Raw genomic sequence first — 24951 nt, 5'->3', positions numbered from 1 at the left:
TCCAGTACAGCCACAGACTCCTGCCCCTGCAGAACATCACATTCCAGTACAGCCACAGACTCCTGCCCCTGCAGAACATCACATTCCAGTACAGCCACAGACTCCTGCCCCTGCAGAACATCACATTCCAGTACAGCCACAGACTCCTGCCCCTGCAGAACATCACATTCCAGTACAGCCACAGACTCCTGCCCCTGCAGAACATCACATTCCAGTACAGCCACAGACTCCTGCCCCTGCAGAACATCACATTCCAGTACAGCCACAGACTCCTGCCCCTGCAGAACATCACATTCCAGTACAGCCACAGACTCCTGCCCCTGCAGAACATCACATTCCAGTACAGCCACAGACTCCTGCCCCTGCAGAACATCACATTCCAGTACAGCCACAGACTCCTGTCCCTGCAGAACATCACATACAGTACAGCCACAGACTCCTGCCCCTGCAGAACATCACATTCCAGTACAGCCACAGACTCCTGCCCCTGCAGAACATCACATTCCAGTACAGCCACAGACTCCTGCCCCTGCAGAACATCACATTCCAGTACAGCCACAGACTCCTGCCCCTGCAGAACATCACATTCCAGTACAGCCACAGACTCCTGTCCCTGCAGAACATCACATTCCAGTACAGCCACAGACTCCTGTCCCTGCAGAACATCACATACAGTACAGCCACAGACTCCTGCCCCTGCAGAACATTACATTACAGCCACAGACTCCTGCCCCTGCAGAACATCACATACAGTATAACCACAGACCCTGTCCCTGCAGAACATTACATTACAGTATAACCACAGACCCCTGTCCCTGCAGAACATCACATCACATTACAGACACAGCCCCCCTCTCCCTGCAGAACATTACAGTACAGCCCCCCTGTCCCTGCAGAACATCACATTTCAGCCACAAAACCCTCTCCCTGCAGAACATCACATTACAGCCATAGATCCCTGTCCCTGCAGAACATTACATTACAGTCACAGACCCCTGTCCCTGCAGAGCATCACACCCAGAGTGGATCCTATTCCTCATACACAGACTATTTCCAGCCTCCTCTGTGCTCATAGAGAACCCCTCAGACTCCTCATAGCTCCGCCCACATTAGGGGCTGGTCACATGGGCATGACGTCATCACAGGTCCCCTAGCATCTCCCGTGTACACAGTGCCGGCACCTCAGCTCTGCCCCCCGCAGCCCGGCCCCGGTCACCGCCTCATCCGGCTCACATCACTTCCCGCCTCCTCTGTCTGTGTCCGGTGCTCGCTGTTACCGCTGCTCTCCCGCTGACATGCCGCCGTGTAACAGCCGGTGTCCGGTGCTGTGTGCCGGGGTCCTCGTCCTCCTGGTGGTCGGGGCGGCGCTGGTGGCGGCTGGTGACGGGCTGGGCCGGGGTGAGTGTTCTGTGTGCTGGGGGACATGACTGGGGGTCTCTATAGCTGGCCTAATGACTATAAAGGAGACCCTCATACCTGGGGGGGGGGGGGGGGCTGACAGGTGTCCTAGTGTCACTGGGGGGGGGGGGCTGACAGGTGTCCTGGTGTCACTGGGGGGGGGGGCTGACAGGTGTCCTGGTGTCACTGGGGGGGGGCTGACAGGTGTCCTGGTGTCACTGGGGGGGGGGGCTGACAGGTGTCCTGGTGTCCCTGGGGGGGGGGGGGCTGACAGGTGTCCTGGTGTCACTGGGGGGGGGGGGGCTGACAGGTGTCCTGGTGTCACTGGGGGGGGGGGCTGACAGGTGTCCTGGTGTCACTGGGGGGGGGGCTGACAGGTGTCCTGGTGTCACTGGGGGGGGGGGGCTGACAGGTGTCCTGGTGTCACGGGGGGGGGGGGGCTGACAGGTGTCACTGGGGGGGGGGGCTGACAGGTGTCACTGGGGGGGGGGCTGACAGGTGTCACTGGGGGGGGGCCTGACAGGTGTCCTGGTGTCACTGGGGGGGGGGGGGCTGACAGGTGTCCTAGTGTCACTGGGGGGGGGGGGGGCTGACAGGTGTCCTGGTGTCACTGGGGGGGGGGCTGACAGGTGTCCTGGTGTCACTGGGGGGGGGGGTGCTGACAGGTGTCACTGGGGGGGGGCTGACAGGTGTCCTAGTGTCACTGGGGGGGGGGATACTGACAGGTGTCCCGGTGTCACTGGGGGGGGGGCTGACAGGTGTCCTGGTGTCACGGGGGGGGGGGGGGGGGCTGACAGGTGTCACTGGGGGGGGGGGCTGACAGGTGTCCTGGTGTCACTGGGGGGGGGGGTACTGACAGGTGTCCCGGTGTCACTGGGGGGGGGGGTACTGACAGGTGTCCTGGTGTCACTTGGGGTGGGGAGGACTGACAGGTGTCCCTGGGGGTATTCTTGATGTCACCTGAGAGGTGAATAGGGCACGATAGGGCGTCCAGGCATCTTAAATGAGTGGGCATCTCATTGGGTGTCCTGGATGAACCTGTGGTGCTGACCTGGCATCATCACCGGGGGGGGCAGTGCTCATTGTGGGGCTTCTGTGTATCCTCATGCTGATTACAGGGCTCCAGTATGAGGCTGCCCGGCAGGTAACCGTTCTGGCGCTGCGGCCGACATAGTATCCTGGTTTGGCGTTTTGCCATCCAGGATTGCCGGTCGCCTTGAGAGCAGCAGAGAGGAACCTTGCCGACACTGAGCCGGATCTGAGCAGGTTCCCTGGGTGATTGATGGGATGTTTAGGTAGATTTGTGGCTCAGAGTACATGGGGCACCGTGGCGGCTTCTGACTCGTGGAGCCGGGTGTATTGGGTCGTGACCAGTCTCAGATCTTACTGGAACCAGTAAGGACTGGTGACATTACCCACATCCTGCAGTATGAGCGAGGGAATTGTTAGAAGCATCTCATGTATTGTTAGGTTCCCTTTAAGGAAAACAATATACAGTGTACATATATATATATATCTATCTCTGCTTTATATTACATTGATCTGCATGTATACTGATACGTATATTTCCTCACATCCTGTGGTGATATTTATTCCTGCATTATTCTGTAGGGTTTGGAGACCACATCCACTGGAGGACGCTGGAGGATGGGAGGCAGGAGGCGGCCAGCAGGTACCGCTCTATATTAGTTTGTGTATACACTTTCTTGTGGGTTACACTATATTGTGCGTTACACGTGACCTCATCTTTTCTTCTTTTTCGCAGTGGGTTACCAATAATGCTTGTGATCCATAAAACCTGGTGTGGAGCGTGCAAAGGTAACAGTCCTGCAGCCCATTGTAGGAGAATGACCCTTGACATTACAAAAGGGGATCTGCCAGTACTCGGGCCCGACCCAAGTTACTGACCGTGTTATATAGGTCACAGGATCCTATTCAACATGGTGCCTGTAGCTTATCCATCCATGTTGCAGAAAATGTGCAATCTAAGGCTGCATTCCCACGTTCCATGTTCCTCACAGAACACGGACGTGGAATCCCTGTAACGGACTCTCCCCCGCCTGGCCAGAATCTGTAATTAGATGCTGGGAGCGGGGGAACTGTACAGATATGCACCGTGCTGTAATGAATCCGCCGTGCAGCTCTGTCATTACAGCACGGCACATATGTGTACAGTTCCCCCTCTCCCAGCATCTAATTACAGATTCTGCCCAGGCGGGGGAGAGTCTGTTACAGGGATTCCACGTCCGTGTTCTGTGAGGGACATAGAACGTGGGAATGCAGCCTTAGTGTAACCAAGTGTCAAAGAGGCGTTGCATCTCTCTGGCTGTGCCGCACTCTGCCACGCCTCCTCCTTGGTTCCTTCTCCCTGGTTCCTCCTCCCTTTTCCCTGGTTCCTCCTTCCTCTTCCCTGGTTCCTCCTCCCTTTTCCTTGGTTCTTACTCCTCTTACATGGTTCCTCCTCCCTCGAGTTCCCGCGTCGCTGATGACTTGCGCGACCTGCGTCCTAAACTTATTTAAACGCTATAGCCATGAAGAGCGGCGCATGCGGGCTGAGCAGTGGAATGTACTACCATTGATACACGTACTTCCTGGCTACAATGCTTGAACAGTTAAGGATGCAGGAACTGTCCAGAGCAGGAGAGGTTTTCTATGGGGATTTGCGGCCCGCTCTGGACAGTTCCTGACATGCACAGAGGTGGCAGCCAGGGCCGCCATCAGGATTTTCGGGGCCCCATACAGCTAAATTGTCTGGGAATCCCCCGCCTCCCTATGACGCGGCTCCATTGATTATAATGGAGCCCCGTCATAGAGGGGAGGGAATTCCCTCCCACTGGGGCAAGCCGGCCGCCTCCTGTGCTTCAGACGCTTTGTTGCATTGGTCAAGCACAGCAGAGCCGAGTTGTCGGTTACATTGGTCAAGCACAGCAGAGCCGAGTTGTCGGTTACATTGGTCAGGCACAGCAGAGTTGTCAGTTACATTGGTCAGGCACAGCAGAGCTGAGTTGTCGGTTACATTGGTCAGGCACAGCAGAGTTGTCAGTTACATTGGTCAGGCACAGCAGAGTTGTCAGTTACATTGGTCAGGCACAGCAGAGTTGTCAGTTACATTGGTCAGGCACAGCAGATCGGAGTTGTCGGTTACATTGGTCAGGCTCAGCAGAGTTGTCGGTTACATTGGTCAGGCACAGCAGAGTTGTCAGTTACATTGGTCAGGCACAGCAGAGCTGAGTTGTCGGTTACATTGGTCAGGCTCAGCAGAGCCGAGTTGTCAGTTACATTGGTCAGGCACAGCAGAGCTGAGTTGTCGGTTACATTGGTCAGGCACAGCAGAGCTGAGTTGTCGGTTACATTGGTCAGGCACAGCAGAGTTGTCAGTTACATTGGTCAGGCACAGCAGAGCTGAGTTGTCGGTTACATTGGTCAGGCTCAGCAGAGCCGAGTTGTCAGTTACATTGGTCAGGCACAGCAGAGCTGAGTTGTCGGTTACATTGGTCAGGCACAGCAGAGCTGAGTTGTCGGTTACATTGGTCAGGCACAGCAGAGTTGTCGGTTACATTGGTCAGGCACAGCAGAGTTGTCGGTTACATTGGTCAGGCACAGCAGAGTTGTCAGTTACATTGGTCAGGCACAGCAGAGTTGTCAGTTACATTGGTCAGGCACAGCAGAGCTGAGTTGTCGGTTACATTGGTCAGGCACAGCAGAGTTGTCAGTTACATTGGTCAGGCTCAGCAGAGTTGTCAGTTACATTGGTCAGGCACAGCAGAGTTGTCAGTTACATTGGTCAGGCACAGCAGAGCCGAGTTGTCGGTTACATTGGTCAGGCTCAGCAGAGCCGAGTTGTCGGTTACATTGGTCAGGCACAGCAGAGTTGTCAGTTACATTGGTCAGGCACAGCAGAGCTGAGTTGTCGGTTACATTGGTCAGGCACAGCAGAGTTGTCAGTTACATTGGTCAGAAAAAACAAAGGGCGACAGCGCTCCATGGCGAGGATCAAAAGGGCAAGGTGAAAAAGGGATAGGGGTGCACGGCAACCCTCACCTGATGTGGTTGTGCAAAGGGAGGCACAACACTCTGCAGCGTATATATCAAGGACCGCAGCCACTCCCGATATCCAACAGGAAACAATGATGCAAACAACCTCCAACTCCAGACTACACGGACCTGCGCCCCATAATCCGTGTAGTCTGGAGTTGGAGGTTGTTTGCATCAGTTACATTGGTCAGGCACAGCAGAGCCGAGTTGTCGGTTACATTGGTCAGGCTCAGCAGAGCCGAGTTGTCGGTTACATTGGTCAGGCTCAGCAGAGCCGAGTTGTCGGTTACATTGGTCAGGCTCAGCAGAGCCGAGTTGTCGGTTACATTGGTCAGGCTCAGCAGAGCCGAGTTGTCGGTTACATTGGTCAGGCTCAGCAGAGCAGAGTTGTCAGTACGGTAGGGACTGGTTCAGCAGTAGCAGATTTATATACTATACCAGGATGGGGGCACACACACTCTCTCTCTCTCTCTCTCTCACACACAGTCTCTCTCTCTCTCTCTCTCTCTCTCTCACTCTCTCACTCTCTCACTCTCTCACTCTCTCACTCTCTCACTCTCTCACTCTCTCACTCTCTCACTCTCTCACTCTCTCACTCTCTCACTCTCTCACTCTCTCACTCTCTCACTCACACACACTTACTCTATGCAGGGAAGCTCCAGGACCCATTCAGTCTTCAGTGCTCCTCATACAGCGGCTCCTCCCCTCCCCCTCATGTTCCGACCTTGCAGCAGAGACGACGGCAGCCAGAGAAGTTTGTGAGATGGAAGGAGGGAGGAATGAGGAGAGGGGGAGGCAGGAGGGCTGCATCTACCTGTCATCTGGGAGAGCACACAGGCCGGAAGTCACCAGCTCCACACGAGCCTGGGAGCTGCTGAGGAGGGGGCCGGTCCATTGTGGAGGGTGGGGGGGATTCTGCAGCCCGGTCCACAGACAGTGCAGGGGGGAGGAGGGCCTAATGATTTTAGTTAAGTAGACGGGGCCCCTTACATCTGCGGGAGCTCTCCCCTCTCCCTGCACTGTCTGTATACCAGGTTTCTCATAAAAGTGAAGTGTGTGGGAGACCCGGGCCCCCCCATAGGCCGGGCCCCATACACCTGTACTGCCAGTAATGCCCTGTTGGCGGCCCTGGTGGCAGCAGAAAGACAACTAAAGCCCCCAGCTTAGACCCAGAGACACTTTCTGTCCCGGCATGCTGGGTGTTATAGTTCTGTTAATCATCTCCATCCAGCAGCCCTGTATACTTATAATGGATTTGGCTGGATAGAGATCACTTGGAGTGAATGGGCTCTATAATGCATTTCTCCCAGCTTGTCGGTCAGATTTTTTTTTTGTTTTTTTGTTACTGACTGCCCATTTAATAGCTATCCATTGTGGCCCCTAATGGTAAGATCCCTAAACCAGCTGCAGAAAGAAGGGCCACGGTACAGACAAACCTGTAAGAAACAGCGGGACACTTTATACCTGGCCTGACCTGATGCTGTACTATTATGGGTCCTGGTGATCTCTGGGATATACTGTATACAGTTACTTGGCTTTACACCCGCTGTATTTCTTGTGCAGCACTGAAACCAAAGTTTGCGGAGTCCAAGGAGATCTCGGAACTTTCTCATAACTTTGTCATGGTGAATGTGGAGGTGAGTACAGCAAGAAGGCTGGAGACCAAACTGTGAGCTTCCCGACTTGTAAGCATGGACGTCAGGGCTGTGAAGCTGGCGACTCCCCCCCCCCAGCTGCTGCAAAACTACAACTCCCATCATGCCTGGAGAGCTAAAGCTTTGGATGTCCAGGTATGATGGGAGTTGTAGTTATGTAACAGCTGGAGGGCTGCCATTTTGACACCTATGATGTACAGTGTGTGTATATATACATAGTGTGATATATATAATATACTGTTCTTGTGATGTTGTTCATGCATGAATGTGTATTTAGCTTACAGATTGCAGATATGTTAAAGGGAACCTGTCAGCTGGGAGACTGGAGCCCACCCCTCTACCTTAATATAGCACCGGATACTCACCCTCTCCTCCAGGTCACGCTCCAGAATCCGGTCCCGTTGCTGAGAAATCGCACAATGAGCATGACAGAACACTCTCTGCGATGGGACCGTCATCCAGAGCGCTGTATTAAGGGGTTAAGGGTTAGGGTGGGTTCTGCCCAGGTTCCCTTTAACAGTTGTGATTCGTCGGGGTCTCCATGCTGAAATCCCCATTAATAACTAGGTACAGCCAGCAAAATTGCACTGTGGCGTGTATCTATCCCCGCACCAGTAAACTTACTTTCGTTGTTTTCAAATAGGATGAGGAGGAACCGAAGGATGAAGCCTTCAGCCCTGACGGTGCTTACATCCCAAGGATTCTTTTCCTGGGTGAGTAATACTAAAGGGAAACTCTGCCAAAAAAAAATTCAAATCAGCTGCTGTCAGAAAGTTATACAGATTTGTAATTTATTATCGTTAAAAATTCCCAGTCCTCCAGTGCTTATCAGTTGATGTATGTCCTGCAGGAAGTGGTGTATTCTCTCCAGTCTGACACAGTTCTCTCTGCTGCCACCTCTGTCCATGTCAGGAACTGTCCAGAGCAGGAGAGGTTTTCTATGGGGATTTGCTGCTGCTCTGGACAGTTCCTGACATGGACAGAGGTGGCAGCAGAGAGCACTGTGTCAGACTGGAGAGAATACATCACTTCCTGCAGGACATACAGCAGCTGATAAGTACTGGAAGACTGGAGACTTTTGAATAGAAGTAAAATACAGATCAATATAACTTTCTGAACCAGCTGATCTGAAATAAAACATTTTCCCCGGAGTTCCCCTTTAGTTTGTCAGCACTATTCATGTATATTTTGATGATTTCCAGCTTGGTGACATGTGCTGCCTGCAAATAACCCCAATAAGCAGCAAGTTTCCATGAATAAGATCTCCATTCCTTTTACTTGCAGATCCCAGTGGACACGTCCGTCCTGACATCATAAATACTAAAGGGAACCCCAGTTACAAGTATTTCTACAACACAGCAGAGCAAGGTATAATAGGAGACGCTCCGGAGGGTTCTTTGTATTAAAGGGGAGATGTAGGATTGAAAAAATGTTTGTTTCCCTCCAGAAACAGCTCCCCTCTTGTCCTCAGTTTGTGTGTGGTATTGCAGCTCTGGTTTATTGAATGAGTGAAGCTGATCTGTAATACCACACATAACCTGAGAACAGGGGTGGTGCTGTTTTTCAGTCTTGGAGAATCCCTTTAACTTTGGGATATCTGATAGGGCACATTCTCACTAAAATTCTAGTAAAATAAATTTAATAATAATAATATAACAGATTCCACAGCGCTTTGGAAACAATGCGTCTCCTAAAGAAGCAGCTTTTGCATTTCATGCTGTCTTAATTACTGAACTTAAAGGGGTTATCCAGGATGACTAAAAGCACAGCTACTTTCTTACAAAAACAGCGCCACCCCATGTCCTTAGGTTGTGTGAGGTATTACAACTGTGTGCCATTCACTTCGATGGAACTGAGCTGCAAAACCCCCCACACCCAAACTATGGACTTGGTGGTGCTGTTTCTGGAGGAAAGCGGCCATGTTATTCTAAGCCTGGATAACTCCCCTTCTTCTCTCCCGCCACTCACCCACTCTCTTCCTTTCTCTCCAGTGGTGGAAGGAATGAAGGAAGCTCAGGAGAAACTCACTGGAAATTTTGTCAAGAAACAGATAGAAGATGAGTTATAACCTCGTCCATTCCCATCCTCCTCCTCCTTCCCGAGCTGCGAGCATCCCAGAGGACACGGCCATAACCTTCCCACTCTCTTGGGTCTGGAAAGCAGAACCCTCTGGCGCCACTTTTCTGTGCAATTCACTACAAGATTTTTTTTTTCACACATTTTTTTTCAGTAGCGCACAACTCACCGCTATAACACGGAGCTAAGTGACAGACGCTGGATGGAAGGGTCAGTCATCATCCTGAGGGCTCAGGCCAACATTCACACACTAAGAATCTTTAACCAGTTCATTGCCTGGTTATATGCAGCCGGGCCGATTTTCTTGGCCTTTAGAAGGTTTTCTTACAAGTTGGTCTGCTTGGAATTATGTATGAAGTGTGAATTAAGTTTTTGAGATGCTGGAGGTTTTACCTGTGAATTTACTTGTGACCAGTATAAAATTCCATAATGAACCTGTAGTATGGCGGTATATAGCGTCTGCCATAGTATGTAGTATGGCGGTATATAGCGTCTGCTATAGTATGTAGTATGGCGGTTTATAGCGTCTGCTATAGTATGTAGTATGGCAGTATATAGCATCTGCTGTAGTATGGCGGTATATAGCGTCTGCTATAGTATGTAGTATGTCGGTATATAGCGTCTGCTATAGTATGTAGTACGGCGGTATATAGCGTCTGCTATAGTATATAGTATGGCGGTATATAGCATCTGTTATATGCCCACAACACTGGGATACTGCAGCAGCTCTACTCTGCCTATCTAAAGCTGATGATACCTTAATCCCCCCCCCCCCCCCCAATACATTTGCATCTCTGGCGGCAGCTTGTCTCCCCAAGGATTGGGCTATTTGCATAAAACATGCCCGACCATTGTCTGCCCCAATAGCTGCCATTGAGAGACAGTCGAGAGGACCCCGTATATGTCAGATGGTCGGCCGATCCTACTGGCAGCTTTGGCTTACTGCAATGTGTGCAGTCATCTTATAGGATCTTTCAGGGATTAACAAAGAATTTCCAGGGAAAAGACATTAAAAAAAAAATTATTTTACATTTGCCCCTGCAACCACTTTCAATCCAGCATCACTCTTTGTCCAGAGGCCCCAGCCTAACCCTTATTGACTTGAATGGAAACAAGCTGCAGTACCACATACCGCCTGTGGACAGGAGTGGCACTATTGCTAGAAACACAGCAGCAATTTTTTTTCTGTGCCTCACTTCTCATCGGGTTGTGTGTCTTTTTACAGCTCAGATCCATTAAAGTGAAAACTTGTAATACCACACACAACCTGAGGACAGGGGTGGCACTCTTTTTGTAAGAAAGCAGCTGTGTTTTATACTGTACCCTACTGCTGATTGCTTAGTGATGTTACCCAGGGACATTTATTACAATAGCCGCCACTGATTTTAACACCACTATCAAGTTTAGATATTTTTACATCTATGAACAGACATTGGAAGGCCCCACCTGGCTTCACGCGGGCCAATACCCCTTAAATAATTCTATTACCATCCCGTGTCCCATAAGAACATTGGTCTTTTTAGGGTTATTACAGAAACATTAGCAGTACAGATTTCCAGAACTTTCCTGGTGATTCTGAACCCACCAGGAAGTCACTATGGAACGGACAACTATAGGTGTCCCCCACAGCAACCCAGGGGTTAATATTTTAGGCGGCAGCATGAACATAGTCATTATAAGTTGCGTCTTATTGTTCTACCCCTACAAAGTTAACAAGAAAAGAAAAAAAAGAATAGGATGTTTTAGTGGTCTCAAACCTTGCAGTGCCTCCTCTGTTCCTGTAGGTGGCGCTGTGAGCACAGCAAAACATTCCTTAAAGGAAAATTGAACAAGAACTGTGTTCTTGTAATCTGTTTTTTTTTTTGTTTTTTTTGTTTTTTTTTTCATTTGTTTTATGCAAAAAAAAAAAAAGATGAAAAAAAAGGACAGATTTATGGGCATCTGTTCTGATCCGTTCACTTCCAATATAAAAATTAAAAAAAAATGGATCAATTATCTTTTTCTTTTTTTTTGCATATACAGAAATGTGGTCAACCACCTATTCCTGTATGCAAAAAAATAAATTTCATCCGTTTTTTTTTTAATTAAATGTTTGGTGGGTTTTTTTCCACTAATTTTGACTGTTTTCCTCTTAGACTGTTTCATCCCTTCTTCTCCCCCTGACAATTATTCAGGTAGTCACCGTTTTTAGCTGAATCAGCCGGTTTCCTGTTATAAGGGAGCAGTGCATTGTGGGAGCTCAGGTGACGGTTACACAGCAGGTTTTTGACACTGTCCCAGGCCAGATTCACACACACCGGATCTGTGGCGGATTTGACGCTGTGGATCCGGTGTGTGTGTTTCTACCCTAAAACGGTCCTTGTTGCCCGTAGTGACCAATCACAGGGCAGCTTATATTTCTTACAGTGCTTCTGAAATCTATCAGCTGCGCTGTGATTGGCTGCTATGGGCAACTTTCTATTTCTACCCTGTAGATCTTGGCCGTCGTCTCTGATGATATACAATGGGCAGCAGCCATGTTGTACTTTTTCCTGATTTGGAAAGGAAGGTCTTACAGGGTTTGGGCATTATTAGTAAAACATGGCAGCTTTCCTCTGCAGTTAGCGCCACACTTGCCCACAGGCTTTGGCCGGTATTACAGGTTGGCTCCATTGAATATTGAGTCAAGTGAATGGGTCATGCTTTGACCTACAAGAACTTGTAACACCACCCTTTACACTTAAAGGGGTATTCCACTCAAACAAAACTTTTGATATGTTGCCCATAATGAGACTAACAATTCCTTCCATACTTGTTGCAGATAAAGCTTGGTGTCTCAGAGGGGGAGACAGAGAGAGAGGCTCACACACAGATTTTTGTGTATTCAGCTGAGAACTGGGGGAAGGAGACTGAATAGATAATAACAAGTATGGAAGGAATTGTTAGTCTCACCATAGGCAGCAACCTATCAAAAGTTATGTCTGAGTGGAATACCCCTTTAAGGGAGCACCGTACAGCGATCTGTGTTATGTGTGCTATACCACACACGACCTGTGCTCACCTGTGGCGCTGTTTGTAGAGGTAAAGCTGTGTTTTCCCAATCCTATACCAGAGTTATTGCAGCAATAATAATAACAAGAGTCTAATAAACTATAATAAACTAATTTCTTTATATAGATAAGTAATACTCCGCCCGGTTACCGGGATCGCTGCGGTGGCCATGTACAGGTGGCGAATCCAAGTATTATAGAATGTTTGGTAGGCAGCAGGTAATATATTTTTACACTTATAAAATACTCGATATTATTCTTCTAGTATTACAGAAGTGCCAAGGATTGCCGGATTATCGGATTGCCGGATTATCGGATACTGTAAAAGCCTGGTCTAGATTAGACTGGGCTCACATCAGGTGACACATATATGTCATGGAGGGCAGAATGGTGATGCCAATGAGCCCTTATATACCAGCTATTGTAGAGGTCTTTAATGTGACTGTCAGGGCATGCTGGGATTTGTAGTTCCAGCTAGAGAACCACTGGTCTAAAGTGTTCAGAACTTTTATGCATTTATATTGTAACATTCAGCAACCATTGTCAGTGTAAATGCCTGCGAGCTATTGGGGCTGGAGGGGAGGCGGTATTCTGGTAAGCACCATGTCCTCTTGTTAACCAGGCACAGTGCCGTACATTTTGTAGTGGCTGGAGCTGGTACTGCAGCTAAGTACCACTTTTTTTTTTTTTTTTTTTTACCTCCGGCTGAAAAAAAATTCATTCAAATCAACGGATGTCAGAAAGTTATAGAAATTTTGTAAATTATTCCCTTATAGAAAACCTCTCCTGCTCTGGACAGTTCCTGACATGGACAGAGGTGGCAGCAGAGAGCACTGTGTCAGACTGGAGAGAATACACCACCTCCTGCAGGACATACAGCAGCTGATAAGTACTGGAAGACTGGAGATTTTTTTTTTTAACAAAAGTAAATTACAAATCTGTATAACTTTCTGACACCAGTTGATTTGAGAACACTTTTTTTCCCTCTGGAGTACCCCTTTAAATTAGTCACATGACTGTTTTCTGACCAGCAGACTTTCCCTATGATTTTTCCTAACATCTGTTCACACTGTAATCATCCCTGTTCACATTTACAGACTAAAGACCTGATCTGGTCTGCACCTCACTTCACACAGCTGCAGATTTGTTACAGTGTATCAGTGTAGGTAAGGATCTATTTAGACACAGTTAATGGTACCTACCTGCTGCTGATGTCATCACTGCTTTGTGGTCACTTTTTATAGAGGAGATTTTTTTTTTTTTTTGCTTTTATGACTACGCAGCCTCTAAGTTAACATTTTGGATTATAGTTCTCCTTTAAACGGGGAACTCGGGCAAAAAAAATTTTTTTAAATCAACTGGTGTTAAAAAGTTATATAGATTTGTAATTTACTTCTATTTTAAAATCTCCAGTCTTCCAGTACGTATCAGCTGCTGTAAGTCCTGCAGGAAGTGCTGTATTCTCTCCAGTGTGACACACTGCTCTCTGCTGCCACCTCTGTCCATGTCAGGAACTGTCCAGAGCAGGAGAGGTTTTCTATGAGGATTTGCTGCTGCTCTGGACAGTTCCTGACATGGACAGAGGTGGCAGCAGAGAGCACTGTGTCAGACTGGAGAGAATACACCACTTCCTGCAGGACTTACAGCAGCTGATACGTACTGGAAGACTGGAGATTTTTAAATAGAAGTAAATTACAAATCTATGTAATTTTTTAAACCAGTTTATTTTTAAGAAAAAGAACTTAGCCAGAGTGCCCCTTTAAGTTTCGGTGCAGGTTATAATGGTTCCTATCCTATTTCCTCCACTGAAGCCGGACATTGACGTGTAGTTAGTCTGTGTGGGAGGCGTGATTCATGCATGTTAGTTGAGATCCGCCGTTTTCCGTTCTCATCGATAATCTTCATATGAGATTTGTAATGTTTGATTAATAAAAAATGGAAATAAAGTTTTGATTAAAAAAAAGTCACTGAGTTTATTAAAGACTTTTGATATTTGGTAAATACTACACATTTCTATCTGCAAGAGGGTTGTGTGTGGTGAGTATAACCTGAGGGTGGGCACAGTACCCATAACCTGAGGGTGGGCACAGTACCCATAACCTGAGGGTGGGCACAGTACCCATAACCTGAGGGTGGGCACAGTACCCATAACCTGAGGGTGGGCACAGTACCCATAACCTGAGGGTGGGCACAGTACCATGCCTCATTGTGTCAGGATTCCAGGAGTTCTGCTCACTCTTCTAATCCTGCACCAGCGGGCTCTGGATGAGCAGGGATACTGTTCATGCACAGGCTATAAGAAGAGTAAATGCAGTTAGTGAGACCAATAGTGGATTATTACTGTAGACCAGAGGTATGGAACCTATGGCCCATCAGCTGTTGCAAAACTACAATTCCCATCATGGCTTTGGCTGTCCAGGCATGATGGGAATTGTAGTTTTGCATCAGCTGATGGGCACCAGTTTCCCCATCCCTGCTGGAGATGTAGATACTGTATGATTGCAACAGAAGTACCATAGTAATACTGGGTGTTACTGGTTAATACTGGTTTGTTTGCATCATACTAACTAGCGTAAACCAGTATATGTATGTAACATTTCAGACTTCCCTAAGGAATATCTATTTGTATGTGAGGAATGAATGCGCAAAATTTCCTTTAATTTACTGTATGTTTGATGCAGCCCCCATATACATTAAAGGGGAACTCCCCAGAATTTTATTTTTTTAGATAAACTGGTGGCAGAAAGTTTCTATGAAACTACAGGAAGTGGTGTATTCTCTCCAGTCTGACACTGCTCTCTGCTGCCACCTCTGTCCATGTCAGGAACTGTCCAGAGCAGCAGCAAATCCCCATAGAAAACCTCTCCTGCTCTGGACAGTTCCTGAGATGGACAGAGGTGGCAGCAGAGAGCACTGTGTCAGACTGGAAAGAATATACCACTTCCTGCAGGACATACAGCTGCTGATAAGTACTGGAGATTTTTTTATTGGAAGTAAATTACAAATTTCTGGCACCACTTTATTTGAAAGAATATTTTTTTTTGTGAACTATCCCTTTAATCATTGGAGGTGATGACATCACTGACATCTGGTGCAGAAAGTAGATGGGGATGTGATTAGTATTTTAGATGTGTGTAGCTTTCATTCATGCATCGTGTAATTTACTCACTCATCCGCTCGCCTCTGTGCTCTCCTCTCCGGCCGCGCCGAGGATCTACGGTAAAATAAAGAAATAAATCAGTTGCCTGGAAACCTGCATTAAATCCGAGCGGCTTGTGTACAAAAGGTCACAGGTAAGAGGCTTTTCCTGGAAAATCTATTTATAATGTTGTTTATGAGTCGGAGACACTGAGCAAGAGCGTCACCTTGTGGGGTCACCGCGGCGGGAACACCTGTGCGGCCGGATCACAACTCACCTGGTCAGTCACAATCATTCATCGTTTTCATGTAACTAAGTTCATAGTGTCTACTAGGGGTCCGTGCTTTGCTGGGAAACATAATACACCTCCAGTGGGGGGAAGGAAGATAGGTAAATGGTCGCTGTTATTTTAAAGAACTTCCTTCCATCTTATAGTCTGTGTTTCCTAATACACTTGAGTATCACTTCATATATTAAAAATTACTTTTTACACCTAAAATTAAAGCATCTGTAAAGTCCTGGCCACTAGGTGTCTCCCTTCCCTGCAGTCCGCTCTTCACTGCCTGTTGTTAGGGGAATTCTGTCTCTAATTACAACTCGACCAGGACAAATTACAGGAAGTGGGGGCGGGGTTTAGCATGTGTTCTGTGTGGGAAAGAGCCTGCCTGCTGAAAATGACACACATTGCTCTTCAAAGGTAAATCAAGGATTTCCTCATCTTTGCCCACCCATAAAGCTCTGTATAATGTTCTGACACTGATTTACAAAAGAAAACTATTTGTCTGGAGTACTGCTTTAAAAATCTTTTAGAAATGACAGGTATGCTATAACTTTCAACATGTTGAAAGACAAACGACTTATATAGCAGCGATCTGCTGCTGCCGCTCCATGGCATAGAAGCGGCAGCAGCAGACCGCCACTATATCCTATGGGCTGCCTGAACAATCAGCGATCACCAGGGCAGCCCCCCCACACCTTCCTGCAACCGCCCACGGACTTGTGTCGTGTAATAGGGGCCTAACCCGTGTTGTATGTTCTTGCTACACAGGAATCAATGTATAGTATTTTGGGAAGAAGGTTGGGGCGGGGGGGCTTGTGGGGGAAGGGATGAGAGGGCATGCCCTCTCAGGGTTCTGTTTCTATTTCTAAAAAAAAATTCCAAACCTTTTAAAAGAAAAAAAAAAAAAAAGAATTGATTCAAAATAGAAAATCCTCCTAACCTATGAATGGTTAGTGTTGATGGAAAACCCCTTAAAAAAGTCACTGCTGGGTCAACGTAACACAGCCATAATACCGCTATATCTTAGCATCACACACACACACCTGGACCTCCCACAGTCCTAACAACCAGAACAAAGAGCTCTTCTTATTGTGGCGGGCCGCCAGGTGATGTTAGTACTGGCGTTTGTCAGCTCAGCCGAAGGTGTTAGTGTCGTTATGCCAGTGCTGGTCCAGAAGACAGGTGACATTTTGGTACCTGCTTGTTGTATGGCCTGCTGTGTCCCCAGCGGTCGGTGGGATGAGTGTGTGCAGGAGAAAGGAGAGAGAGGCTGAAAAGCAAAGGGCACCTTATATTGGTCAACAATAAACACGTTACACATAAAACATTAACCCAATAGTGACTTCAGCTGTGCCATACATAGACATATAGAAAATACTGACATCTAGTGGTCAAACTTTAGAATACCTCATCACCGCTTTAACCTGAAAGAAAAGGCCTTTTGACAGGTGCACAAGAGAGTGGGAAAAAACCTGTAGTGGGACACCACATTATAACGTTTGCATAGGTTTGTACAGGTTTGCCACTAAGCGTCTATCACCTGTAAAAAGGTATCTGTCAGTTGTCACACTCTGGGATGATGGGTGTGATTTTGCACTGTCACCACTTGGTGTCTCACTTTTTTCTATCCTAACTGCACAGCTGAAGGTATAACGGGTTAAGTGATATGTTTTACTGTGTAATGTTGTCCAATCAATGGCTTCGGTGCCTCACACTTTACCCGTTCTAACACTTTCCCCACCAATAGGAGGTTAGTCCTGGTCACCCCAATATAGGATTTCTGGTTCCTGGTGAGAGGGGGGTTCTAGTTAGTCTTCTGTTAGTTGGAGAGAGTTGTATTAGAGAAGGAGTATGAAGTGCTAAACACAAAGGTGGGGTTACTGTCACCGGGGTAAACCTTGCCTATGCCTGGGATAAGAATCTTGTATCTAGTCCGGACTATCCAGAAAAGGATTTGTCTGCAGTGGAGCAAAGAGCCTAAGCTGAAGTACTCCATTGGAAGCTGCTCGACCTACTCAGGGAACCTTGGGAAGTTAGCTTCACCCAGTTGTTGAACCCTGGGACTCGTACTACCAAACCTGACACTCTGTGGGCTCCTCTGGTAAAAGGCCATGGTCTTCTCTCTTCTTAGTCTTCACAGTGAGTACAAGCTGCTTCTTCTACACAAGTCACACCACAAGGTATCCCAGCAGAGTCCAGCACTTATTAAGCAAGTCCCCAAGACAGTCCCTAAACCTACTCTACTCAGGCTACACTTCTCTATCTACCTTACAAGCACCCAAGCCAATCCTTCTGTGTTGTCCATTAGGAGAAAGGACATTGGGGGAGATTTATCAGACATGGTGTAAAGTGAAACAGGCCCAGTCGCCCCCGGCAACCAATCAGATTCCACCTCTCATTCCTCACAGACTCTTTGGAAAATGAAAGGAGGAATCTGATTGGTTGCTAGAGGCAACTGGGCCAGTCTCACTTTACACCATGGTTGATAACTCTCCCCCATTGATTCGCTTTCACACACTTTCATCTTTTCTTGTCTTGTACTGAAGATTTCGAGTAAAGCTATACCCGGGTTTAAGGGGTTGTCCACCGATTTTGTTTTATTTCAAATAAACTAGTGCAAGAAAGTACCAGAGATTTGTAATTTACTTCCTTTACAAAGTCTCCAGTCTTCCGGTACTTATCAGCTGCTGTATGTCCTGCAGGAAGTGGTGTATTCTCTCCAGTCTGACACAGTGCTTTCTGCTGCCACCTCTGTCCATGTCAGGAACTGTCCAGAGCAGCAGCAAATCCCCATAGAAAACCTCTCCTGCTCTGGACAGTTCCTGAGATGGACAGAGGTGGCAGCAGAGAGCAATGTGTCAAACTGGAGAGAATACACCACTTCCTGCAGGACATACAGCACCTGATAAGTACTGGAAGGCTGTAGATTTTTAATAGAAGGAAATTACAAACCTCTGGCACTTTCTGACACCATTTGATTTAAAAGAATTTATTTTTTGTTGAAATATACATCTGGGAGGCCGCACACACTTTTCAAAGTGAGGAGCAAAGTCATGAACATGGCCTCTGCTTCATTGTACCTTTTATATAGAGGGATTGTACGGCACACAATTGTAAGTACACAATGGTAAGTGTCGGCCATTGTGACTGGCTCTGTAGCCGGATGATCATCTAATAATCATCCTTTCCATTGTGCGGGAATTATTACCGGGGTGAGACGCTCTCTCTTTTTCACGGACGGGCGCTGTAATCGCACAATGGCGGGATGCAAAATGACTGCAATTATGGCAGCATCTGTGTTCTATGTAATACACATAATTATTGACATAATCCCATTAGACCCGGCCGATGTGTCGGCAATTATTGGTAAATTGGTGTTTGCACTCGGCCGGACAGGAAATGTAGATGTAACGTGAAATATCCACAAAGAACGGGGACGTTAACCAGCTGCTGCCTGCCCGGACAGCATAGACAGGGCCAGTACTGCTGCAGGGATGGGGAACCGTCCGGTGGCCTCAGCTGCTGCAAAACTGCAACTCCCATCATGCCTGAACAGCCAAAGCTTTAGCTCTCCAGGCATGATGGGAATTGTACTTGTGCAACAGCTGGGGACGGCAGGTTCCCCATCCTTGGACTACAGCAACACTGGCTTCTGAGTGACCTCGCCTCAATATGGGACATCTAAGTCCTTAAATATCAATCAGCCATAACAATAAGGGGGTTATCTGGGATTAAAGAAGACACACACAGCGCCTCTCCTGTCCTCAGGTTGTGTGCGGTATTACAATTCAGCTCCATTCATTTTAAAGGAGTGCAACTACTATAACGCACCCTCTTGACGGTCCATCCCTGACATGCTTAGGCAGTTTTATAGATTCTAGATACACCACTGGTAAAGAAGATCATCTATACAGTCCAATGGTATTGTGCACTCACTTTAAAAGGGGTACTCTAGAGAATATTTATTAATTTATTTATTTTTTTCCAAATTAGCTGGTGTCAGAAAGTCATACAGATTTGTAATATACTTCTATTTAAAAATCTCCAGTCTTCCAGTACTTATCAGCTGCTGTATGTCCTGCAGGGAGTGGTGTATTCTCTCCACTCTGACGCAGTGCTCTCTGCTGCCACCTCTGTCCATGTCAGGAACTGTCCAGAGCAGGAGAGGTTTTCTATAGAGATTTGCTGCTGCTCTGGACCGTTCCTGACATGGACAGAGGTGGCAGCAGAGAGCACTGGAGAGAATACACCACTTCCTGCAGGACATACAGCAGCTGATAAGTACTGAAAGACTGGATATTTTTAACTAGAAGTAAATTACAAATCTGTATAACTTTCTGACACCAGTTTTTCCCCAGAGTGCCCCTTTAAAGAAGGATGACATTTTTTTCCTATCACTTAACCACAAGAGGCTGATAATATGGGAGATGTCCGGCTGCGTCTGTATGATGACCAACAATCCCTCACCTCTCTGTACGTAACCCCCGGTGAGCCGCCCTCTTATCTTCTCTATATATAGATTGGTGTTTAAAGAACAAATTGGGACGTTTTTCTGCCAAAATGGCACTTTCAGATTTCATATCTTTATCGCCGTCTGCATCATTGGCACCTCTCTTTTCTCTCTCTTTCTTTCTTTCCCCTCTCTCTCTTCTCTATCCCTCTCTTCTCTATCCCTCTCTTCTCTATCCCTCTCTTCTCTATCCCTCTCTTCTCTATCCCTCTCTTCTCTATCCCTCTCTTTTCTCTCTCTCTCTCTCTCTCTCTCTTTCCTTTCTCTCTCTCTGTCTCTCTCCTTTTCTCTCTTTCCTCTCTCTATCCCTCTCTTTCCTCTCTCTCTTTTTCCTCTCTCTCTCTCTTTCCTCTCTCTCTCTTTTTCCTCTCTCTCTCTTCCCCCATCTCCATTTCCTCTGTACCTCTCTTTTCTCTCTCTCTCTATTTCTCTTTCCTTTCTCTCTCTCTGTCTCTTTCTTTTCTCTCTTTCCTCTCTCTATCCATCTCCCCTTCTCCTCTATCTTTCTCTCTTTCCCCTCTCTCTCTTTCTCCTCTCTCTTTTCTCTCTCTCTTTTTCTCCTCTCTTTCCTTTCTCTCTCTGTCTTCTCTCTTTCTTCTCTCTATCTCTCTCCCCTTCTCCTCTATCTCTCTCTCTTTCCCCCCTCTCTCTCTTTCCTCTCTCTCTTTCCTTTCTCTCCTCTATCTCTCTTTCTCCTCTCTTCACTCTCTCTCTCTCTTTCCTCTCTCTCTCTTTCCTTTCTCTCTCTGTCTTCTCTCTCTCTTTCTCTCCTCTCTCTCTCTCTGTCTCTCCTCTCCTCTCTCTTTACTTTCTCTCCTTTATCTCTCCCCTCTCTTCTCTCTTTCCTCTCTCCCTCTCTCTTTTCTCTCTCTCTTCTCTATCTCCCTCTTTCTCTCCTCTCTCTCTCTTTCCTTTCTCTCTCTGTCTTCTCTCTCTTTCCTCTCTCTATCTCTCTCTCTGTTTCTCTCCTCTCTCTCTCTCTCTGTCTCTCCTCTCTCTCTTCTCTCTCTTTCCTTTCTCTCCTCTATCTCTCCCCACTCTTCTCTCTCTTTCCTCTCTCCCTCTCTCTTTTCTCTCTCTCTTCTCTATCTCCCTCTCTCTCCCCTATCTCTCTCTCTTTCCTCTATCTTTTTCCTCTCTTTCTTTCCTTTTTGTCACTCTTCTCTCTCTCCTCTCTCTCCCTCTCTATCTCTTTTTCCTCTCTCTCTTTCTTCTCTCTTTCCTTTCTGTCTCTCTTTTCTCTATCTCTTTTTCCTCTCTCTCTCTCTCTCTCTCTCTCTCTCTCTCTCTCTCTCTCTCTAGTCTCTCTCTCTCTCTCTCTCTCTCTTTCCTGTTGAATCTTTGTCGCACATGGATGGGAGCTGCGGTTTGTCTATTGGATCTGGTTTCCTCTCCGCTTCGGTGCGGTGGTGCGGTAACACTCCGGCGATGCTTTTCCTCACTGATATAAGGAGGAGATGGATTTCTGTATCGGATGATTTCCGGCGTGCCATCTCCATGGGCGGAATCCACCGCGGCACTTGTCAGGAGATTCGGCTTTTTTCGAGGGCTCGTCCCGGGGTTAAGTGGCTCTTCAGTTGTTTATTTTATGAATCATTCTGGGAAAAATCCGGAACATAAAAAAGTGGACAGAGGCGGCAATTGTTCAGTCACTTCACAGAGTTATTTACAATGAACAAGTGTATGTGGTCATGGATGTTAAAGGGGAAGTTCACCAAACAACTGGTGCCAGAAAGATGTATAGATTTGTAATTTACTTCTATTAAAAAATTTCCAGTCTTCCAGTATTTATCAGCTGCTATATGTCCTGCAGGAAGTGGTGTATTCTCTCCAGTGTGACACACTGCTCTCTGCTGCCACCTCTGTCCATGTCAGGAACTGTCCAGAGCAGCAGCAAATCCCCATAGAAAACCTCTCCTGCTCTGGACAGTTCCTGACATGGACAGAGGTGGCAGCAGAGAGCACTGTGTCAGACTGGAGAGAATACACCACTTCCTGCAGCACATACAGCAGCTGATAAGTACTGGAAGACTGGAGATTTTTTTTGATAGAAGTAAATTACAAATCTGTATAGCTTCCTGACACCAGTTAAGGAAAGAATTTTATTTCCCACCGAGTGCCCCTTTTAGTCTAGTTTTACAATTCTTTCCTCTGACGCTGCTGACAACCTCCTTGGAAGCTTTATGGCTCTTATTTTTGTTGTCACCCAGAATTCCTGGTAAAGGCTTAATATAGCCTAAATACTTAATAGGACTGTAATGGTCTGCCCTAGTGAAGAAGAAAAATCCAATCACCGCAGCCACATGTTTACTGCTATCAGCTCTACAGATGCTTCTATGGTGAATACTGTGTAATAATTGTGTATCACTCCCATCACTCTCCTGCAGTCCTCTACACTGACACCTACCAGCACTGAGCACTAGCAAGACTTACTGTACTTGGTGACCAATGGGTTAATGCATACTCTCCCTCTGGGATGCAGAATTGGTGCTTGGCCACACCCCTCTGACATCATGACAACTGGCCACGCCCACAAGTGACTGGTCCTTTTAAACCTGAGCTGATTATTTGCAGGAGATTTAAACAGAGAGAATGGAAAGTTGTGCAGAAGACATGGGAAGAGCTGCAAGCTGAGAGCCTGGGGACTGGCAGCTGAGGCAGCAACAGGACTGGCAGCTGAGGCAGCAACAGGACTGGCAGCTAAGGTAGCACTGTAACAGGACTGGCAGCTGAGGCATCACTGTAAGCAGGACTGGCAGAGCAAGACAGGAAGGGGCAGAAGACCTAACTAGGACCTCAAGGGAATCCGAGTCCTGAAGGTGCTTCACCACACACTGAGGTAAGGAAGTTCTGAGTCCTCATCTAGCTGGCTGACTGTGGTGGAACTACAAAGCTCAGCATGCCATGACCTGCCTAAGACTTATAATGCTGCAGCAGGTTCCATAATCCTATTGATGCTTTATTGATGCTATAGGTAATTGTAGGACTATATACAGTATATATATATATATATATATATATATAGTCAGAGCGGTGTTGTTTCCTATGTTCCCCTCCTCCTCTGGGTCTCGGAGCAGCTTGTACCAAACCTCTGAGGAAATTGCCTCATGTTTACTTTTGCCACCACCTGAGTTCTGCACTCTGACTCCCTCCCTGTCTCCAGGGCTACAAGGGGTTAATGACGCTTACGGTAATATTAGGCGCTGACCTCTGCCTGATGGTGACCGTGAAATTCACCATCACTAATGACAGCTACTAAATCCTGAGGAAGTGTCACCATCCTACAATGTATCATTGTGTCACCCAAGTGATGGAGAGGTAACATCCATTGTATCAGTCCTCTTAAAGGGGCCACGCACTCATACATCCAGCCTCCCCCGTCATCCTGTGCAGGTACAGAAGCATTGATGCACAAGTGTTATTACTTCTCAGGTACCTGCACAGAGCGCACAGGCGGGATATCCAGTTACTGAGGGTATATATATATATATATATATATATATATATATATATATATATATATATATATATACACAGTATATATATATATTTGAAGGGGGGGGGGGGGTTGTTCACCATTTTTTTAATCAACTGGTACCAGAGATTTGTAATTTACTTCTATTAATAAAATGTGTCTTCCAGTACTTAGCAGCTGCTGTATGTCCTACAGGAGGTGATGTATTCTCTCCAATCTGACACAGTGCTCTCTGCTGCCACCTCTGTCCATGTCAGGAACTGTCCAGAGCAGCAGCAAATCCCTATAGAAAACCTCTCCTGCTCTTTGACTAGAAATAATACATCACTTCCTGCAGGACATACAGCAGCTGATAAGTGCTGGAAGTCTTATACTGGAAGTAAATTACAAATCTCTGGCACAAGTTGATTTGGAAGAAAAACATGTTTGGGGAACGACAATGTTATGGCATATTGCTACGATGTGTGATAACAGTATGATTAGTGAGGGTCCAACGTCTGGGAACACCCCATTGTTCAGATCAAGTTTTTAGTTCCACCATTTATTACGCACACTAGTCATCTTCTTTGAGAAGTTCACTTTGTGTGCAATTTTGGTTAGTAGTCGCAAAGTACACCCTCAGAAGCAGCAGCAGCAGCAGCAGCATGGATGATATTATAGAGCAGTACTGAGCAGTGTAAGCTGTGACTCCAGCAATGGGATGGCTTATAATACCACAAGCTATAGCAGTGTTTCTCTCTCCCTTTGCCTCTCTTCAACAGCTCAACTCTCCTCCACCCTCCCGTCTCCATAGACTTTTATGGAAAGCAAGTAACTTGATACGTCACTGAGATGATCGTCCATCTTTTCTATCAAGATGGATTTTGCACTTGTAATATTGATTTATGTAGATGGTTAAAACTGTTCTTAACAAATGGATATGATTAAATTCAGCAGCAGCACTACAGGATGCAAAGCATCTTCTCTGGTACAGACATTGTTGTCTGCATTGTTCTGCAGGAGTCTGGCCAGAATAGGGTTGGAGGGAACAATGTGGGCATTTTATTTTATTCAGGAGGCACAGTGTGGAGATTTTTTTTCAGTTTAGGAGGCACATAATTTGCAGTTTTTTTTTATTCAGGAGGCATAATATGGGCATTTTCTTTTATTTAGGACACACAGTGTGGGCATTTTCTTTTATTCAGGAGGCACAGTGTGGGCATTTCTTTTATTCAGGAGGCACAGCAAGGGCATTTTTTTATTCAGTGTGTTTCTCCTGGCACCATGTAAGTATGTACTGCAAAAGTAAAGAGCCGAAGATATCTGGGTGGGAAACAAATCATGTGTGGGAGAAGTTGTCACGGTGGTCTGGACT

General features: G+C 46.9%; 2 protein-coding genes and 1 long non-coding RNA gene across 6 annotated transcripts in view; 2 read left to right on the top strand and 1 right to left on the bottom strand.

The window, feature by feature from the left end:
* The first annotated feature begins 1140 nt into the window (after positions 1 to 1140).
* On the top strand, positions 1141 to 11042 carry TXNDC12 (thioredoxin domain containing 12). The gene is made up of 7 exons (XM_069979496.1): positions 1141 to 1398; positions 3010 to 3070; positions 3164 to 3216; positions 6997 to 7070; positions 7732 to 7801; positions 8373 to 8456; positions 9080 to 11042. Exons 1-7 carry the CDS (start codon positions 1296 to 1298, stop codon positions 9154 to 9156), a joined length of 522 nt encoding a protein of 173 aa, XP_069835597.1. The 5' UTR covers positions 1141 to 1295; the 3' UTR covers positions 9157 to 11042.
* A 3127-nt stretch (positions 11043 to 14169) lies between these two features.
* Positions 14170 to 17972, bottom strand: LOC138799879 (uncharacterized). 2 transcript variants are annotated; one of them, XR_011364322.1, is made up of 4 exons: positions 17691 to 17972; positions 15363 to 15407; positions 14372 to 14486; positions 14170 to 14267 (listed from the first exon to the last, which is right to left on the bottom strand). It is a non-coding gene; the product is annotated as an uncharacterized lncRNA (long non-coding RNA). The 2 variants fall into 2 exon arrangements; XR_011364323.1 differs by having other exon boundaries at positions 17880 to 17972.
* RAB3B (RAB3B, member RAS oncogene family) overlaps positions 17683 to 24951 on the top strand; it is a 72078-nt gene continuing 64809 nt past the window's right edge. The window contains exon 1 of one of the 3 annotated variants that reach the window (XM_069981608.1): positions 17683 to 17751. Coding sequence is in view for 1 of the 3 variants with exons in the window: in XM_069981606.1 (XP_069837707.1) it covers positions 18737 to 18739 (3 nt within the window). In the remaining 2 variants the exon portion in view is untranslated. Of the gene's footprint in view, positions 17752 to 18654; positions 18740 to 22680; positions 22962 to 24951 lie in introns of those variants that run through there. The other 2 variants (XM_069981606.1, XM_069981607.1) reach the window with 2 other exon arrangements.

The sequence above is a fragment of the Dendropsophus ebraccatus genome, chromosome 8, assembly GCF_027789765.1.
Source record: "Dendropsophus ebraccatus isolate aDenEbr1 chromosome 8, aDenEbr1.pat, whole genome shotgun sequence".
NCBI classification, from domain to species: Eukaryota; Metazoa; Chordata; class Amphibia; order Anura; family Hylidae; genus Dendropsophus; species Dendropsophus ebraccatus.
The sequence above is the reverse complement of the archived record's forward strand: the minus strand, read 5'-3'. Positions and strand labels throughout refer to the sequence as shown.

Excerpts from the sequence above, each read along its gene's own strand:
- TXNDC12 (XM_069979496.1), top strand. The coding sequence starts at position 1,296 with ATGCCGCCGTGTAACAGCCGGTGTCCGGTGCTGTGTGCCGGGGTCCTC. Across the intron at positions 3,217-6,996 it reads CTGGTGTGGAGCGTGCAAAG|CACTGAAACCAAAGTTTGCG; the intron begins GTAACAGTCCTG and ends TTTCTTGTGCAG. Across the intron at positions 7,802-8,372 it reads CCCAAGGATTCTTTTCCTGG|ATCCCAGTGGACACGTCCGT; the intron begins GTGAGTAATACT and ends TTTTACTTGCAG.